At 41.8% G+C, this 20,485-nt stretch overlaps 1 protein-coding gene across 1 annotated transcript in view; it reads right to left on the reverse strand.

Moving 5' to 3' along the window:
• Positions 1-14,243, reverse strand: part of LOC145399672 (beta-catenin-like protein 1) — a 46,566-nt gene extending 32,323 nt beyond the window's left edge. Inside the window, exons 1-4 of the mRNA XM_080272214.1 lie at positions 14,129-14,243; positions 12,313-12,516; positions 5,416-5,525; positions 682-853 (exon numbers count right to left, since the gene is read on the reverse strand). Coding sequence (XP_080128340.1) covers positions 682-853; positions 5,416-5,525; positions 12,313-12,516; positions 14,129-14,158 — 516 coding nt within the window. The 5' untranslated portion in view covers positions 14,159-14,243. The remainder of the gene's footprint in view (positions 1-681; positions 854-5,415; positions 5,526-12,312; positions 12,517-14,128) is intronic.
• Positions 14,244-20,485: the final 6,242 nt, after the last annotated feature.

The following is a 20,485-nucleotide window of genomic DNA, read 5'->3' on the forward strand; positions in this document are numbered from 1 at the left end:
CCCAGTCTGCTACCACAAGCAAGCAGCTGCCTTCCTGTAGCTCAGAAAAAGGTCCTTAAATGGAGGAGGCATAGCCCTAAAAAGTATGAGTTGTACACAGGAGACATGTATGATAAAAACAGTCTCAGCCTAGACTTTGACTAATTCGTAAATGTATTGAGTTCCACGCCTGGGACTGTTGTGCAAGGTTTGCTACTGGGCTTTGGAGGATGCATGAGGAGGGTGTGGGAGGGGTGGTGGTGGTGGTGGGAATGGAGGGAGGTAGAGTAGTAACAACGTAGTGGGGTAGAGGGATGCGGTGAGAGGGAGCTGGGGGGCACACCCCCCACTGCCTGGGTATGGGCCTGGATCCTCCCTCCCATGTGTCCAATACTTAGTTCTGATTGGTCAGAAGCAATCTACATCACAGCTGGGGTGAAGCAAGCTGCCACCACTTTTTTGTGGAAGCTGCATGATTGACATTCCTCGTCTGTTTAAAAACTCATGAAAAAACGTCTATCGTCGAGCTTAGTACTTTTGGGATTAAATGTTAGGACCAACTTGCCTAGCCCCAAGCTCCTACATTACTCATGGGGCAATGTGGGATTAAATGATGAATGCATGAATGACTGCACTTCAGCACCAAAAAATATAGCAAACAATAATCTGTCTATTAAAGTAGTTACACATATAATCACACACCTGCAGGAGATCAACAACAGCAATGGCAATGTCAGTGTTGTCATGACTAAGCAGGGAGAGAAGACTCTTGACAGTGCCTAGTTCCACCAAGATTGGATACAGGTGGGGAACTGTTGCCACAACATGAAGCTCCTCTACTGCTTCATTCAGCTCCAGCTCAGATTCCATAAACCTGTGGAAAAACTACCATTTTATTATGTTTATTTTTATAACCTGTATGTCTCTTTATACAATAAAGAGCAATATGCAAAATGTCCTTTTACTCAAAGATAATTTGGTACAGCTAAAACTAATCCTCATCTAATATACTAAAGCAGTAGGTGTGTGTGTGTGTGTGTGTGTGTGTGTGTGTGTGTGTGTGTGTGTGTGTGTGTGTGTGTGTTTTGGGCAGCTGAAGCTACACATTCTAATCGCACCAAAACTGGCACAAAATTCACAAAAAATTTGCTGATGTGAAAAAACCTGGTCCCAACACGACTGAAACTTTTACTATATATAATGAGCGATCACATTTTGACCAAAAAAACGCTGCTCCAGGCGACCGGCATAGGAACTCTGTAGAATTTTTTGCCCACAGGCATAACTAAAATATATTACAGCAGCGCCAGAGCACTCCGCAGGAGCAAGTGCAAGGGGCCTGAAGGGCCCACGAGCACTTGTCATTACCATATCCCTACTTTTCACCCTAATATATGCAGCATCCATCCACCTATTCATTCGATATCAAATCCTTTCTTGCCCAATCAGGAGTGCAGTGACTGAGACAAGGCTCCACAGTCCAGATATTTAAGGCAAGATGATCAGACACTTGCCCCTGACAAAAGCAAGACAAAGGAAACACAGTACAGTGCACCCGCATAACTCACGGACTTCTAACTCACGGTGTCCTTATCTACGGTAAGTCGCCATTATCACCAAACTCACAGAAAATGCTTTAACTCGTGTTTTTCCACTAGAAATTGGCTTATTTCTGAGGAGATGTTTAACTCACAGAATTGTAGCCGCAATTCGCGACTGGAAGCCAATCATATTTAAGCACACAGTCCTTGTGATTGTGCAGCCAATCAGAACAATGCTTTCTCCACCCATGCCACCTACACCTAGTGGCCAGTACTGCAACTAGGCTAGTGTGCCGAAACTGCTACCCGTCTCTTGTCGACATAAGCATTGTCAACAGTAGGATTTAGGAAAATGCTTTGCAGTATTTTTTATTATCATACAGGGATATATAATGTCTTTTAATATTGTTTACTATCATTCTATGATATGCAGTACATACTTCTGAGACAGGATGTTAGTGTTAAGTGGTGTTAAGAGGGGTTCCGTTAATGTTATACTAGGCTACCTGACACCATGGCAGAATCAAATATCTTTTTCCCCATAAGGTGTATTTTTTTAAACTCTCATTTTTCTAACTCACAGCATGAGTTCAGAAGGAAATTACAGTGAGTCAGGTGGGTGCACTGTATGAGACGAATTATCAGCAAGTGCTCAGTGAAATGACACTAACTCTTCAAACCTTCAAAGTTCTCAGTTCCTCCTTGATGGGAAAACCAGCTTCATGCTATGTACAGTACTTCATTTCATTAAGTCCTCTTGTAACACTCATGGAACAAAACAATTTTACTGACTGCTAAGTTACAAAAGGGTGCAAACAATATCAACTTCACATGTATATACAAGGTACATATATTTTCAGCTAATTTTCATCCTTCAGCTCTTTTTCACAACTCTTGCTTTAAGCTTTCTCATACCACCATTCATATACTAAACAACCATGGGGATATTATACATCCATGTCTCATTCCAGACAAAAACAATTTACTCAAAATCCACACAACCTAACACATGTTATGCAACCATCATAAACACCCTTTAGAGCATCCAGCATCTTTCTTTCCATACCATAAATTCTCTCAGTTTACACTGTAAAACATTTTTTCCTTTACTGCCACAAATAGCTGGCAATCTTACCTACCGGTTAATGATTCTTTTACTACGTGCCTTACTGCAAAGAACTGATCCACACATTCATTCCCACTCTAGCCCTTGGCCTTTGACTGCTGCTGCTACTGTGAGCAGGACAATAGGCAGGATGCAGTATAGGAAGGTAGCAGATGTGTCTGGGTTGACTGCCGAAATGCTGAAGGCTTCAGGAGATATACTGTACAAGTGCGTATAGTTACTGATTTGGTAGATTCAATTATATATGAGTTTGCTGTCCCACATGACTGGCTAACAAGTGTGACTATCAACAAGCAATAGGGGAAGGATGATATCCTGGAAGGAGGAAATTACAGAGGTACAAAACTTTTGGACGGATAATGAAGGTAATGGATAAAGTCCTAGAATGTATGATAAGGAAAAGAGTGAATACAGATGAAATGTAGTTTGGGTTTATGCCAAGCAAAGTGACCGATGATGTCATATTCACTGTCTGACAGGTTCAGGAATAATATATAATAAAGAAAAAGGGAGCTGTACTTTAATTCTGTTGATCTGGAGCATGCCTTTGGTAATATCCCTCAGGCAATGGTGAAGTGGACAATGAGAAAGCTTGGGACTGAGTGGTGGCTGGTGAAAGGGTGTTTTCCATGAATGCTGGCATGCATTAGGGGTCAGTCTTGAGCTCTTTACTGATTGTCATGGTGCTTGAAGCTCTCTCACGTGGCTTCAGAACTAGACTCCCATGGGACATGTCGTAACCTCATGACTTACTGCTTACTGCAGAGAGTGGAAGATAGGTGAAGGAAAGATTCAGGAAGTGAAGAGACAAAATGGGGTACAAGAGTTTGAGAGTAAGTGTGGATAAAACAAAAGGGATGATATACAGGGCTGGTGACAGTACTGGAGTGTTGTCATGTGCATTTTATACAGGGGTGTGGGAAGTAGCTCCATCTTGAGCAGTGTTCGTGACATGTGGGTGCATAATAGATGTAGTGATGTTACAGGTAGGCTGCAAAATACAGTAATGCTGATTCTGTGTGTGCGGTGTGTTGGGGAGAGCATGTAAAGATTGAAAGGCGTGAAGGGATTGATCAAGCTGGAGACTCCCTTGAGTGTGTGGAGTTTTGTTCTCTGGGGGACATGTGCTGGAAGTGTGACTGGAGCTAGCTCTGTGGCTAAAGTAAGGATGGAGTGGTTGGTGGAAGTTCAAGGAGCTGCTGCCTCTCATGACATTGAAATGGCTTTCCCTCCATGTAAAGGGATCTTCATATGCGACATGTTTTTGAAGTATATTGCTGTATGGCAGTCAGACCTGGCTGGTAAAGGAAAAGGATATTCTTAGGCTCAAATGTGAAGAAATGACAGTAATCAGACGGATGTGTATGGTATCCTTGAATGTAAGGCCTGGGGGAGGTAGGATTGTGATTGAAGGGTTAAGAAGAATGGGACTGGAATGAACTGGTGTTGTGATCAGGATGTGGTCTGGGCATGTTGAGAGGATGGAGGATGACAACTGGAGGCAGAAGGTGAGAAGTGTGAATGTTTGGATAGGGCTGCGAGTAGTAGACCAAAAAAGACTTGGGACGAGGTCATAGAGTGTGACCTCTGGGATAAGGGACTAAATAGGGAGGTTGCCAGATATCAAGTTGCGTGGACAGCTGCCATTAGGTGACCAAGGCTGATGCATGCAAGTATGTTGGAGTGTTTATAAATTATCTGATACAATATTTCTGTGCATACAGCTCAGCCAAAGGCTAGAGAAAAGTGAACAGTCCAAATTATTTCCTAGAATATGTTAAAACTAGCCCCGGGCTCCTACGCTCCTCATGGGGCAACACAGGATTGGATGATGAATGAATGAATGAAAAAAATGATAAGGTGCTAAATCTTCAAAATGTTAAAAATGCTTGAGATTTCTGAGTACAAACAGTTATTGTTATAAGCCAAAGAAGTATTCCTATATATCACATCTTTCCACAAAACTGGTACTGTAAACTGGGGGTAACTAGCAAATCACATTTATAAGTAACAATGGAATTTAATAGTTTTTCTCCAATTTACTAGAGCTCTGTAGCAAAAACATGGAAGATCTATAATAAGGACTTACTGTGCTTATTATAATATATGCTATATTGTGTCCTTGTTGGAAGGACACAAGTCAAGAGCAGTGGAAATGAGTTATCTGAGAGGAGCATATGGAGTTACATGGAAAGACAAACTGACAAATGAGGAAGTGAAGGAACATTGTGATGTGGATGTGGATGTGATAGAAAACCATCCATCCATCCATCATCCAATTCTACATTGCCCCATGAGGAGCGTAGGAGCCCGGGGCTAGGCAGTTGGTCCTGACATTTAAGTTGAGAATGTGACAGAAAACATTAGGAAAAATACACTGAGGTGGTTTGGCCATGTGAAGAGGATGGAGAGTGACAGACTAACAAGGAAGTGTATGCAAGTGAGGTGGAGGGGGGGATAGGGAGGGGGGGAAGGCAGGGATGAGATGGTGGGATGGAGTGGAGAGGTATATGAGAGAGGGGTGTGTGAGCTGGGAACAGGGCAATGAAATCGTGGGAGACTGGGTGACATGGAGGCTATTTGTTTGTGGCTACCCTTTACAGGATTGAGGCATCTGGCAATAGATAGATAGATAGACCACATTAACCTGTTCTTAGGTAAGATAATTCAGTTGCAAAAGTTTCTTTAGTATGGAAATAAGATTTAAATTTAGAAAATACTGAATATTAGCAAACAAACTATGCAGTAGCACTACCTTTCCTTACTTACTTTCTTGGGTCATCAGGAAACTTTATACGAAGCTCTTGGTTTTTCAGTACCCTCTTCTCAAATCCAAGAATCATTTTCTTCAGTTTAGGCTCATCCATAGGTCCGTCCACCTATTGAAAGAAGACATTCTTACACTACAGATGTTACTTACATTAATGCAATGCTACCTATATCTAGCTTGTTCACTGCACAGTATACAATAGCTACTACCATACATTCTCATGTCAATCATCCTAAATCCTAATTTATGATTAAAAAAAACATGGTGGATAAGTGTGTGAGGAAGAGAGGTTTGGAAGTCAGTGAGGCTAGGGGACTGACAAGAGATCATGCTGGCTGGATGAATATTGTGAGGGGAAGCACATGATCAGGGATTTGGCACCCCTCTTTAACAAGACAGTGTCTGGACTGACACTGTCAGATACGTGAATGTGAAGCAACAGAACGTGGTGAACGTTTTTGGCGTATCAGATTGAGCCAGGATTCTGGAGGCTTGAATGGTGAGTGAATGGAAGTGTGGCCCATTGGACTGGGCAAATTTGGGTTCCCTGGGCATTGCTACTCCTCACCCTGCCCTAAGGTGGGAAAGGAGGTCCGGATAATGATGATGATGATGATGAAAAAAACAGGAAGAAAACTTAGAGGTAGGTTTTCAACAAAATGCCATGTGAGAATGACATCACTTTACACATCACTTAAAAATCATAATTCTCCATTCAGTCTCACTGGAAAAGTCAGTAACTGCACTCTAAATATTCCACAGTTTTAAGTAACTCGCACAACACCTATGGGGTGGAGTCATTTCACTGATGGTCAAGTAGAAATATAATAATAAATAAATAAATAAAAAATTGGTTATCCTCACTGTGTACGTCTCAATTAATATGACCATAATATTTTATTCAACTTTGGAAAGATCTCACTTACTGAAGGGTTGATGTATATTATATCTAACCTTTCCAGTTCACTCTTTATATCTGAATAAAAGAGCCTGGAAAATGCAGGCATAAAATACAAAATATGTCACTGATAATGAAAGGTTTAATAATCCAGTACACCCCCAGGTCATAAGGATCTTGATGCCTCAGGGTCATACATGTGCACATCTGGTACTTAAGCACAACCAAAAGCTTCATCTTACACTCAACAGCAGTGTTGTAGTCAAGACCAGGCACCTCGAGACCAAGCCCAAGACTAGACCCTCTGAGACCAAGACCAAGACCAAGACCTGACCCTCCGAGACCAAGACTAAGACCGCATCAAGCGAGACCAGATCAAGACCAAGGCCACATCAAACTGGTCTTGAGACCTACAACACTGGTATCTATAGACAGTACAATGCTGTATGGCACGCCATGAATCGAATCAGCTATGATTTTTCTCCGTATATGATCATAAATTTCGACCTTCCCCACACCGCGATGCACTTTGTAATGCTGGTCTTGAGTCAAAACTCCGAGACTAGAAGCTTCAAGATCAAGACCAAGACCAAGACCACATCAAACTGGTCTCGAGACCAAGACCGGTCTCGAGACCTACAACACTGCTCACCACTACTGTTAATCTTTCTTTAGACAATTTCAAGTCAGTAGTGGTGGTACTGTCACGAGAGCATACTACAGTTCTACATACATCTACAACTCAGGTTCACTATGTAAAGTACTGCAACCTCTCAATCTGCAACACCACCACCATCACCACCGTCATCATCATTGCCCTAATTCTCAGAAGGGATGAGGTTGTTGTTGTTGCTGGTTAACCCCAGTCTGGTCACACAGACAGTCAACCAGAGACAAGTAGTTGCCCATGAGGGCTGTCCCATGTAGTGAACTGATGTTCCCTTGCAGCTGACAGTATGTTGCTACAGCAAGGCACTGGGAAAAGTGAGAAGGTTTGGGTTCTGGGTGGATGTCGCATCTCTTGATTCAGATAACAGGAGCACTACAGTAGGCTCCACTTTATCCTGTGATGGGGTTATATGGTTACCTCCCAGCACTGTAAATGGTTTACCTGGGTTACAAAAATCCATCAGACTTGTCTCTCAGTGTAGAGCCACCTGAACTGGAAAGACAAGTCACAGAATGTGACAGGATGGAATAGGATAAGTACAAAGAGAGGAAGGCAGACAAAGTAACAGAACGATAAAAGTTAGTGAAGAAGTAGGCAACCCCAAATCAACTGAGTGAATGATGGTTGTCACCACCTGACACAAAAATCCACAAACAAAGATTTAGAAAGAGATAGCATATAGGCTGGAGAAAAATCATACAGCATACCCAGTGAAATGAAACATTCAATTTAATCACATATCATTTAAGCTTATTTAATCCTGACCCCACGTCATGAGCAAACCCACCGGCACATTTTTTTTTCCACCTTTACTGATACACTTCACATACAGCTGTGGGTCAGTCATTCCATCAACTGTTCATTTAAAAATGGGATGCCAAACCTTCCCTTGTCATTTGTCTCTCCATACATACCACACTTCTATCTATCTATTGCCAGACGCCTTAATTCTGTAAGGGGTGGCCACAAACAAATCGCTTCCATATCACCTGGTCCCCCGCTATTTCACTTCAATGTTCAGTGAAATATCATTTACAGCTTTGTTATTAAGTGAGGGATTTCTGCATCTGTAGGAACTACCAGTATATGCAAAATCTTGACAAAACTCTTTTAGTGCTTAATCAGGACTCTGATTTTATAAAACTTTACCAACTTTCTCAATACTGTAGCCTTTTGACATACAAAATGCACATCCTGAGTCTCTTGTGGAAGTCTCAAACATCACAGTCCTTATGCACAGGGGGCATACCAAGAGCTAATCTCACAAAAATATGTAGAGGCAAGGGCTGGGGAACCAGAACAGAAGCCTACTTATGTAACAAAAGCTAATCTCACAAAAATATGTAAAGGCAAGGGTTGGGGGACCAGAACAGAAGCCTATTTATGTGGATTGATCTGGTCCAACTTGTTACCAAAATGCCTACTGTGTACTGACTACCTAAAGTGTGCTATACTGACTTCCTAATACGTTTCTAATGTACGAAACTACATAAAACAAACGAGCATGTGCGCGCGTGCACGCACACACACACACACACACACACACACACACACACACACACACAAGGAGGTGGTAGAAACACAGATGAATATGAAAAATGCATAGCATGTAAAAGAAGATAAGAGATCAACCACGCTGACAGAGATAAAAGTGAAACAGAAATGAACAATGAAGAAATTGGAGGGAAGAAAAAGTAGAAAAAGTAAATTTCACAGCATGTGTGTTAAATGGTATTAAATATAGTTAAAGAAACAGATGATAAAAAAAAAAAAAAGTGTGATTGTGTTTGGAGATACAGTAAACTTTCAATTATCCACTGTAAATCAGTCAAGCCCTATGCTGAATAAAATGAAACATCAGATATTGCATAGTGCCCCACCCCCGCCCCATCAGCTCAACATTTGGCATCAAGCTATCTGTCTTGACCCTCTATCCTAAAAACTTTCCTATGAGTAAAAGATGAAAACTAAACATAAAATACAATACAGTAATGATACAGTACAGTACTACAGTACATAGTGTACTACTGTATCTACTCACCAGGTGTTGGCATCGATGGAGCGTAGAGTTGTACACCATACAGTACAGTACTGTGCTGTGCAGCACCACATGCAGTCGTAATTTCTAGATCACAATAGAGTACTGTACTGTACTTAGACACGAGCACTGACAGGCTAAATGCTTTGCAACAACAAGCATAAGACGCCACAGAGTTAGCCACAGCACTAGTCTTTTGTGACCGTGTGGTCAGAAGTGCGGGGTACATGGACACATCTTTACAAGATCACAGGCGAGAATGAGAGCGTGACGTTATGCTCAGCATGCCAGGTGAGCAGCTCCCATGACAGATCCTAACTGGTTGGCAAATAGCAAGTGTTCGGACTGACTTGCACATTTCGGGGTTTTCCCAGGTGCCGGCTGGCTACTGCTTACGAGTCAGTTGATATGCCTCAACAATGGATATTGCATAGAACTTCCAGTTACGTCACGTTTTGGCGCTGGATGTTGCATAATTTTGCTGGATACTGCTTTGACAAAGCCAAGCCAGCAGCAGCAGATATTGTGACAACAGATAATTGTGAGTTTACTGTAATGAAGATGAAATTAGGAACAAAGCTGAAAGGAAAGAGTCAATGGAAAAGGGCCCAGGGAAGTGATCCAGGAAAGAGACAGACAGTAATGGCTGGGGGAGAGATTGAAGGAGTATGGAGACTGGGACAGTATCAAATGAGTGAGAAGAGATCATTTAAGATACAGTTCACTTCGGCCAGAGTTACCGAAGAGGTATCAAGATCCACATGGAGATTGAAAGATAGTGTAAGATTCAGTGGGACAGCTATAAGAAAGGACCTAAACCAGGAAGAGACACAGAAAATAAGAAATTGCTAGCAGAAGCAATGAAGAAAAATGATGAGAGAACACTTTTTTTTCTTTTGAGTGAAAGACATAAAAGTAGTAAAATGGTGTATTGGAAAAAAAAGAGGGGGGGAACCTATCTATCTGTCTATTGCCAGATGCCTCAATCCCATATGGGGTGGCCAAAAAACAAATTGCCTCCATGGCACCCTGTCCCCAGCCATTTCACTGCCCTCCCCCCAGCTCACCCCCCCCTCTCATATATCTCTACACTCCATCTCTCGATCTCACCCTTGGCATCCCCCTCCCTCTCCCCCCTTCCACCTAACTCACATACACTCTCCTCATTAGTCTCTCACTCTCCATCCTCTCCACATAGCCAAACCGCCTCAATGTATTTCTCCTAAAGCTGTCTATGACATCCACACCACAACACTCCTTCACTTCCTCATTTGTCAGTCTGCCTCTCCACGTAACTCCACATGCTCCCCTCAAATAACTCATTTCCTCTGCTCTCAATCTAGACTAGTGTCCTTCCAACAAGGTCCAAACTTCACTTTCATACATTAGAGTTGGTATCACAATACTTTCATGCAGTGACTTTTTTACATCCAAGCTCACTTCCCTGTTTCTTATCACTGCTTTCAAAAAACCAGCAACCTTTCTTCCTTGTTGTATCCTTTCAAGCACTTCATCCTCCAAACTTCCATCTTTACTCATCACACCACCCAAGTACTTAAACGCACTCACATTTCCATTTCGTAATCATCCAACCTCACCGTACATTCAGTGACTTCATTTCTCTTGAAGACCATAACTTTACTCTTTCCTACACTTGCCTCTAAAGTCTGTTTCTTACATACTCTCCCAAACTTATTCACCAAGCCTCTTTGTCTTCATTTAACAATACAGTATCATCTGCAAACACCAATACAAGAAGTTTCCAAACGCTGCCCTTTCTCATCAGGGCCGTTCCAACATCCACTGCTCTACCTTGTATCTCTTTTACAACTCCATCCATATACAGATTGAACAACCATGGAGACAACACACCCCTTCTTCAATCCAACATTCAGATAGAAAAACTGACTCAGTTCAATATCCACAGGCACTGCAGCCTTAGCACTCTCATACACACTCTTCACCACATTCAACAACTTCCCATTTACCCCATGTATTCTTAATATTTTCCACATTTCATGAAGGAGAATGCAGATGAGAGGGGAGCAAGTAAAATTAAGAGAGAGCAGTACCATAATGGTTATGTACAGTAATGTTCATGGATTAATCCCCCAAAATTAGTGTTAAAAGATTACATAATCCAAGAAAAACTAGCAAACACATGCTTAAGTAAAACAAAGCTAAATAAGGACATAAAACTTGAGGTGTTGGACGTGGGTGGATATAGTACAGTATATAGAGAAAAGACAGATTGTACATCTGGCAGAAGAGATTTAATAATGAAAGGTAGCACTTAAAAGGAAAGAAAGGTGGAAATGTGCAACAACAAAACAGTCTTAACAGTAGAAATCAGAATGATAAAGGGAGAAAGATGGTTATAAGAGTGGCTGATACAGGATGGTGTGAAAGTAGGTTGACATTTACCATTTATTCCAACACAAAAGACACACTTTTAGTCCCGTAAGTGTTCAAAGTGTCCGCCCTCACCACTGACACATTCCTGGAGTCAGTCAGCCACACTTCGACACACAGCAATGCACAGGTCCAGGTTGGTGTTGATTCCCTGGCAGGCCTCTGTAATGTCAACCTACAGTACTTTTGCACCACCCTGTATGTCACCCCCCAAAAAACATGGAATGATGAAGAGTATGAGGATATGGCTGGAGATATGTCAATGTATCTGGAAAATTTGCACAAAGAAGGAATGGACAAGTCCTAAATAGAGACTTTAACTGCAAAGACATAAACTGGGAGGAGGTGGAGGCAGGTCATAATATACATAAAGTTATAAATTTCATGAACTGGTAACATACCTTACTGGTTCAGATAATCAAGAACACACAAATGAGAGGTGAATATGAATCATCTAGGTTAAATTTTGCGTTTACATATCACACGATACAAATGATGTACAGTTGTCCCTTTGGCAAGATATCATTTGGTAACTGAACTTGAGGACATAAATTTGGAAGAGGAAGAAAGGAAAATGGGTATGACTGCAGGAACAGGAAAGAGTGATCATTTAGTAACTGAACTTGAGGTCATTATTTGGAGGAGGAAGAAAGGAAAAAGGGCATAAAGAAGCTATAATTTCAGCAAAGCTGATTTCATGGCACTGGAAAATTATTTCAGGGAATATGACTGGAAAGAATTTAGTGAAGATATAGATGTGCACAATAAATATTGTACAGTAAATTACTGAACGTGCATATATCATACAAGACTTTCAAGTTCTGAACTGATAATTAAATCAATAGTAGTTATGGACAAGTTTTACTAGATGTACTTACTACTTCAGCATCTTCCTGTTCATCTAGTTGTTGCAGCTTCTCCTCAACAATCTGAAGGGTCCGTGCTGAAGTCACACTAGGAGTGGTGCTTACTGCTGGTGGTTGTGGCCCCAGTCCTCGCACCTCTAGTCTTCCTCGCTTTCTTCCAGGACGCTCTTTTTCCTCCTCATCTTCCTCAGCTACACGCTTCACTGCCATTTCCGGCTGAAATGCAAATGAACTACTGTACAGCACAATGGACAGCCTTTATGGACTATGGAAAATATGGAAGATAGAACCATAATTGTATATGAGAAAATACTGCAATAAAGTCTACATCACCATTAACCCATAAACTGTGAGAAGGAAAACTTGATATGCACCCAGTGTGGAGGAAAAAAATAAAAAATTAAAACACAGACTGGGACTTGGCCTGATATGTATTCAAGGGCACTCTAAGGTTAGGTTAAGTGGCAATCCTAGGTGGTTAAAATTAAGAGGGGAAGTCTGGGGGGCAAAGCCCTCAGTTAGGATAAGCTAGGTTAGGCTGAATAGTTAGGCATCCTATAGATTTTAAAGTATGATGCATTAACATGTATCATCAGCAATATCGCTGGTAATCAACGTGTTCAGTAGATTACAGACTGCCACAGCCAAACTTGTGGCTTCCTTAAATACCCCAAAAGATATCTATCTATCTATTGCCAGACACCATAATCCCGTAAAGGGTGGCCATTTGACACTGAATTAGTTGTTTTACAGGGAGGGGCACCAACCCTCCACCAACCCACTTGTTGACACGTAGGGAGCACGTATTTTGGTTATATGGTTACCACCCAGCATTGTAAATGGTTTCTTGGCTTACAGGAAACCATTTGGCTTGTCACTCAATGTAAAGCCACCTGTAAAGGAAAGAAAAGGCATAAGAAGTGACAGGAAAGACAGGAGAAATAGGAAGAGAGGAGGGCAGGCACAGAAAAAGAATGATAAAAGCTAAGGAAGTAGGCAGCACTACATCAAGTGAGTGGATGATGGTCGCCACCATCCACTTCTTTGCATTAAAATAACCAGACAACTATCTGTGTTACATCTATCTATCTATAGCCAGAGGCCATAATCCCACTTTGAGCTAGTGGTTTTATGGGGGGGGGGCACTAACCCTCTGCCAACCCAATTGCTAACACACAGGGAACATGTGTGGGTTGGTTATATGGTTACCACCCAATGTTGTAAATGGTTTCCTGGCTTACAGGAAACCATTTGGCTTGTCACTCAATGTAAAGCCACCTGAAATGCAGATCCACATGATAAAAAGTAACAGGAAAGATGGGAGAAATATGAAGAAAGGAGGGCAGACACAGAAAAAGAATGATAATGGCAGAGGAAGAGGTAGGCAGCAATACATCAACTGTGTTCCATACTGTACTGTACTAAATCACCTTCTAAAGATCACATTATAAGAATACAGTTGCAATCACTATGCCCATGCGGTAAAGTTTTGCTCTTGCTGTTACCTTCCAGACTGCTATTGCTCAAAAATGTTCCCTTGCAGCCATGACTCAAGACAACAGCTTGGGATTAAACTACCGTAGCTTGAAAAACTATACAATTTTACAAAGTTTCCAGCAGCTGAAGAGCTTTCCACCGGCAGATTTTGTCTGCATTCCTTGGGCTATCTTCTCACATCGATCTATGTCATAAGCAGATTAAGAGTTTAATTTTAAGTGCAACAGAAAAACAACGTACAGCAAGGATGTTGAACCCACAAAACAAAGTTTATTCTCAATCAATAATTTCTAAGCAGAATGTTTGCCTGATACCGTATTTTCAATCTTACCTTAAACGCTAACAATTCTCCTACATCCATGGTAGACAATTTCTGATCAGTATGCAACAGCTAGTGATTTTTAAACAGAACTCGATCCTTCCGCTCCAGCAGCGTCTTCTTCTTCGGCCTTGTTTACATTATACAGCTGCCTGCACCTCCCTACGAATGAGTGTCTCAGTGTACCAAACTAACCTGCATATTGTACTCCTAATAAATTTGCCTAAACTAGTGAAAAAGGAGAGAGTGAGAAAGAGTAATGTTGACTGTTGTGAAGGTATACAGAGTACTTAATACAACAAGAGGAGGTGGTGGGTCTTGCCACACACCTCCTTCAACAAAATAGATATCCACAGTCAGTAGAGTGTTAAAATTTAAGGAATATGTGTATTTATCTATTTACCTATTTGCAGTATACAGGAATTGAGCAAAGCTCGAGCTGTCCTGTCTCCATATCTATATTTATCTAGTCTACTTTTAAACACATGAATGCTCTTTGCCTGCACCACCTCTTCGTCTAAGTCGTTCCAAATACTTAGGCTTCTATTATGGAAACTGAACCTTTTAAGATCGTTAAGACATCTACTTTTCCTCAGCACAAAAAGATCCTCTCTATCCACCCTTTCCTCTTACATTTCTAAATATCGTGATCAAATCACCTCTTTCCTTTCTCTCGTGCAGTGTTGGTAACTTCAGTTTTTCCAATCTTTCCTCATAGGTGAGTTCTTCCATCATCCAGCACAAAAAGATCCTCTCTATCCACCCTTTCCTCTTACATTTCTAAATATCGTGATCAAATCACCTCTTTCCCTTTTCTCGTGCAGTGTTGGTAACGTCAGTTTTTCCAATCTTTCCTCATAGGTGAGTTCCCTTTAAGCATGCTATCATCCTCGTTGCCATCCATTGAACCCTCTCTAGTTTATCAATATGCTTCTTCAAATGAGGTGACCATACCACAGCCGCATACTCCAGTCTTGGTCTTATCATGCTCACTATCAACTCCCTCAGCATTTCCTCGTCCATTAATTAAAAGCCACTCTCATGCTGGTCAGTAATCCATAAGTTCCTCCAATGATTTTGTTTATATGCTTTTCTGGTGACAAGTCATCTTGAATAATCACTCCCAAATCTTTCTCATCTCTACTAATTATCTCATTGCACATGTTATATGTCCAGTGCGGTCTTTTTTCACTCATTCCCATTTCTAATACATGAAACTTCTTGGAATTAAAATCAATTTTCCAAATCTGGCTCCAGCTGTGGAGTTTGTCCAAGTCCTTTTGCAGTTTTATACAACTGTCAATACCTGTAATTTGTTTCATGATTTTAGCATCATCTGCGAACATAGCCTACTCATGTAACTATTCAAACCCTCAGGCAAATCATTTACATATATCAGAAACATTATTGGGGCTAAGACAGAGCCCTGGGGTACTCCAAAAGTCACGTTTCTCCATTGTGACACCTTGTCTCTTATGACTGTTCTCATCAGCCTTCCTATCAAATAGTCTCCCATCCACTCTAATAGTTTTCCATGCACCTCTTCAAAGGTCTTCAACTTCCACAGCAGTCTCCTATTAAGCACCCTGTCAAATGCTTTCTTGAGATCGAGATAGACACAATCTGCCCATCCCTCGACTCTGTCTTGTATGTGTGTGTGTGTGTGTGTGTGTGTGTGTGTGTGCAATAGGAAAAGAAGTGAACGTGAACGGTGTGGAGTAAGGAAGTTCCTTTATTAGGCTGAACAGACCAGAAAATGACCATATCATCAAATTTTATGTGGCAGTGTGAACAGTACATTACAAGAAGGCTATAGCCCATCAACCTTTTTACCTCTGTGGGCCCCCAGCTGTGTTCAGGAAGATGTTTCAGAGGCACCCTAGGACCTAAACCTGCCTTAACACATCATTGTACAGTATGTCGATATTCGTACTCATGTTTCATATCCGTTTTACACCAGGATGAAATGTTTATGTATTATGGTGGCAGTGATCTGTGAACCCCACGAAGGGAAGATCTGAAAAGGCAGTGTAGTGGAAAGTGTGGTAGGTGTGATGGTGGTGGTGGTGTGGCTATCACTCACCGACCTGCTGATAAGGCGATGCTGTCATCACCTTCGGCCAGGGCTGTTACTGACTTGTTCACTGTGTCTCTTTACTACTCTAGTATTACCCTATACTTCTGTATATAATACATCATACAAATGCCTCTATATTTCATAACATAAAATGTAACTAATTTGTTAAATCAAAGAGTATGCGGCTACACCCAAAAAACTGGTGTGGCCGCCCCCTTCAATGTCCAATTACTAACTGTATGTACCTGTATTGGCTGAAGAAGGTGTGTGGCAAGACCCACCACCTTCTTCTGTTGTATTAGCACTCTGTACCTTTTACAACAATAAACATTTCAATTCGAAGCCAGTGTTTTGGAATTCACCCAAGTTAACGCGTTGAACAAGGCGGTGAAATGATATCCAGCGTATGGAAAGGTGTAAGCGCTGGGGCTCCGCTCGTTATATCTTTCTTTCCTGATCTTTTTCTGTGTTTTAAACTTTCAAACTTGGAGATCTGTCCAGCATTCTCTCCTAAGAGATTTCTCCAACTTTCTCCATTAAACGATATACATATTATACATTACACTCTCTTGTCAATTTTATGAATAAAATAGGGATGGCTTTCAAGCACAGTCTCAAAGCTCCCGGGGGTAGGGTGGCTGATACAACCTGTGATAACTTTTGAAGGGCTGAACCTGCCTTTTTTTTTTTTTTTTTTTTTCTTTTTTTTTAATCTTCCTCGATTCTAACTAATCTACTGTAATCCTGTGTGTGTGTGTGTGTGTGTGTGTGTGTGTGTGTAAAATGTTTCGGGCAAACAAGTGATCTTGCTGGAGGAAAACAATAGGTGTGAGGAGAGACAGGAAATAGGCAAGGATGTGTATGAGGCAGCGTTATGTTATTCAGCACCAGGAGCACGTGACCGGCATACCCCAAAAGGAGGAGGCAAGGTCCTGCGCGTCATACCTCGTACGTGCCACCACTACCTGCTTAGACACCGTATCGAGCGGATCTATCGTAACACCATCATCACCCCTATCTACTGTACACTGTATTTTGCCCCTGTGTAATCGTTACTCCGAAAGAAGAATCACACGAAGTCTTTAATCACAATGTCAGACACGGAAGATGAAACCCATGAATTGTCTCCAGTGGTGACAGTGATGAAGTTTGTGATTGGTGGCATGCTTGTGGCGATGACAATGGGTATGATGCTGGGCTTGGTGATGTTCGTCGGTTTCAGCACCACCCACGCCAACAGAATCGTCGTGTTGTCTGGGGCCGCTGTCATCTCCACCATCATTATCTTAGCCTGCTACTGCCGACCGTACAAGATTTCCTGTTTCTCCTTGGAGGTACCGGTACGTGTATTATTGTGTTTGAGAAGGACATCCGCGTGAAATATGTACACGTACACTCTCATGGTCGAAACAACTCTTAGTATTCAATTCCAGATGATTTTATTCAGCTGAGATTGAAGCTGCGAATGTTGATACAAGTACCATTAACCCTTTTATGGTTGGGATAACTCTAGTATACTATTACAGATAACGCCAGACGGCTTTATTCATGTGGGAGTGAGTCACAGGAGGCAGTATGTGTCAGTCTTCAGAGCCACCACGTACATTTTATTTCATTTTTCTACCTCCCGACAATATATTCAACTCAGGAAAGGCATCTCTTATTGAAGAGTTTACTTAAGACTAAATCGTTGCACCTCGAAGAGTCTCTCCTAAACAGAGTAAACCTTCTGAAAGAAGGTAGAATAAAATTAGAAAAACGTTATCGGAATGAAAGGGTTAAATCTGAGTGGTAAGTTGAGAACAGGTTGATTCAAATGACTACGTTTTTTACAACATATTTTCAATCTGTCAGTGGCCAGTGAAGTCCACATATTCACCATATACGGTATCCACTGGTGTCTTTATACAAGTCTTGTGCTTGTTTACAAGGTGATGCAGGTATTAAAAATGTTATTTATTGTCTTAACCCCTTTCCTTCCATGCCATATTTTTTGTGTTATTCACAAGAGTACACAGAATCTGAAAGGAGCATGTGGAGTTACATGGAGAGACATACTGACAAATGTGGAGGTGAAGGAGCGTTGTGGAGTGGATGTGAATGAGATAGAAAGGACCTCAAATTAATTTAAGAGTGCCATTGCCTACTCATAAGCACTCTCCTCATCAATGAATTTTTCAAGATGGAACTGTTTTTGGCAGCATACTGAGCGTCTCACAGCTTTTATTTGTAGCCTTAGAGTAGCAACAACAAGTCTGTGATCAGTAGCAAAGAACTCTGCACCAGTGAAAACCCTGCAGTTCTGAAAAGTACAAATAAGGATGTGGTCAATCTCCTCTGCAATCCCTTCAGTACTGGAAAACAATGTTCAGCAGTGAAGATCTGGCTGCTGGAACCAGGATCCAGCTATTCTCAACTTACGGACTTTGTGAAATCCTAACTTCAGGTAAGAATTATTGGAATTCCTGGTTCCACGTGTGGGGTATCTACACATTCCGCAAAGCTTTCCCTGCCAGTTCTCAGTAGCCGGACTGACGGCACCCAGGACCAATAGGGTATCTCGTGAGGGCACTGTTCTCCTACAACTGATGCAAGATTGGCGTAAAACAGTTCTTTCTCTTCAAGATTACCTTTTTTAGTCAGAGCATTACGTGCTCCCTACGTGTCAACTAGTGGGTTGGTAGAAGGTTAGTGCCTCTCCCCGGAAAACAAATAACTCAGAGTCAAATGGCCACCCCTTACGGGATTATGGCGTCTGGCAATGGATAGATAGAACGATATACTGCAATAACGGAGATAAAGCCTATAAGGAGTGTTTCAACCTCAACAGCTTTATACGTTTACCATCTGGAGTAACCCTGTCAATGAAATAGACAAAGCGGGCAGCAGTTGCCACGGCAGCACATCTAAGCTGGGCACCATCGTCATAGCCAAACCAACAGTGTGTAGAACTATCGCTACTGATCTTGTCATGACCGGGTCGCCACACTCCTGACAGCACTGCTATGCCAACCTCCAGGTGCCCCAACTCTCGTAACAAAAGGGGCAGTCAATGATCCTTCGTTAGACTTAGAGGGTTCGAAGCGCCAGCTGGAAAAGCCGTCCGAAGGTTATAACATGAGAGATGGTTGTATAATCACTACCTTCTTTCTGTTTTAACTTATGGATCGGAAACGCAGAATCTAATAAAGTCCCTCGGACGTCACCTTGGAAGAGCTCAGAGAGGAATGGAAAGGATGGTGTTAGGGGTCACATGGAAAGACAAAAAGAAAGCTACTTGGAACAGACGAAAGTAGAGGATTTAATTACTGAAAGCATCTATGGATGGCGACAGGCTACTTCTTTCGTTGAATGGCTGACAGATGGACAACCAGGAGTGTCAACCCAGACATGAAGTGAGAGAATAAAGCAGACAGAGAACAGGATGGTGAGATGAGATTCGCAAATATGCTGTGACTGGAATTAAGGGCAGGCTAACAACAAATAGGTAAGAGTGGAAGATGAGAAAGGCCTTTTGTCCTCCAGTGGATTGACTGTCGATGGTGAAGATAATAACGTATCATTCGAAGTACAGGTGTAGTTCCTCCACCCCTGGTACCGATGATAGTGCTGCTCCAGAAGTGTCTCGGGCTGCTCGCTGTTTGAAAATGCATTACTGATCTTGCCGATCTGCATCCAGTCATAATGTGCGGAGGCGAGACTGTGGCCTGTATATTTTTGGAAGCGTACAAGACTGCATAACAATCAGAATGTTCGTATGTGTGTGTATGTATGTATGTATGTGAACAGGACTGCATCTCTTCTTATCTCACTACTGCAGAACGGCTTTGTCTCACAAATACACAAATATTCATGTAGCGCACTAAAACGGAAATAAAAAAATGTGAATCATTTTTGGCTGTGACGTGAGGTAAGGATTTTGATGGCCTGAATGATAGGAGAATGACTGAATCCCGTTTAACTTTACACTTTGTTAATACGTCTTATTTACTCCTGTTCCATTTCTACATCTTACCCACTTTTTTTTTTTCTTTTTAACTGGGAAACAGGTTTAGGAAGCGCAGTTACATATTTTCTTTTGAGCAGCGTGTTGTGGCATCAGCGAACATAAGACGACCTTGTGCCCAGAGAATGCGGTGTCACGCTTCCTGGCCAGTGGGGAGAGGAGCTGGGCTGGTATCAACAATAATACTAATGACCATTTTCCGTACTCCAGGTGACATGGCTGGCTTCGTAGCACCTTTTTTACATATTGTACTTTAATATTTTCTAGCACGCTGTTTAAAATGCTT

Source organism: Coenobita brevimanus, chromosome 50, assembly GCF_032717465.1.
Source record: "Coenobita brevimanus isolate Jiangsu-jjx chromosome 50, ASM3271746v2, whole genome shotgun sequence".
In the NCBI taxonomy this organism is placed as follows: domain Eukaryota; kingdom Metazoa; phylum Arthropoda; class Malacostraca; order Decapoda; family Coenobitidae; genus Coenobita; species Coenobita brevimanus.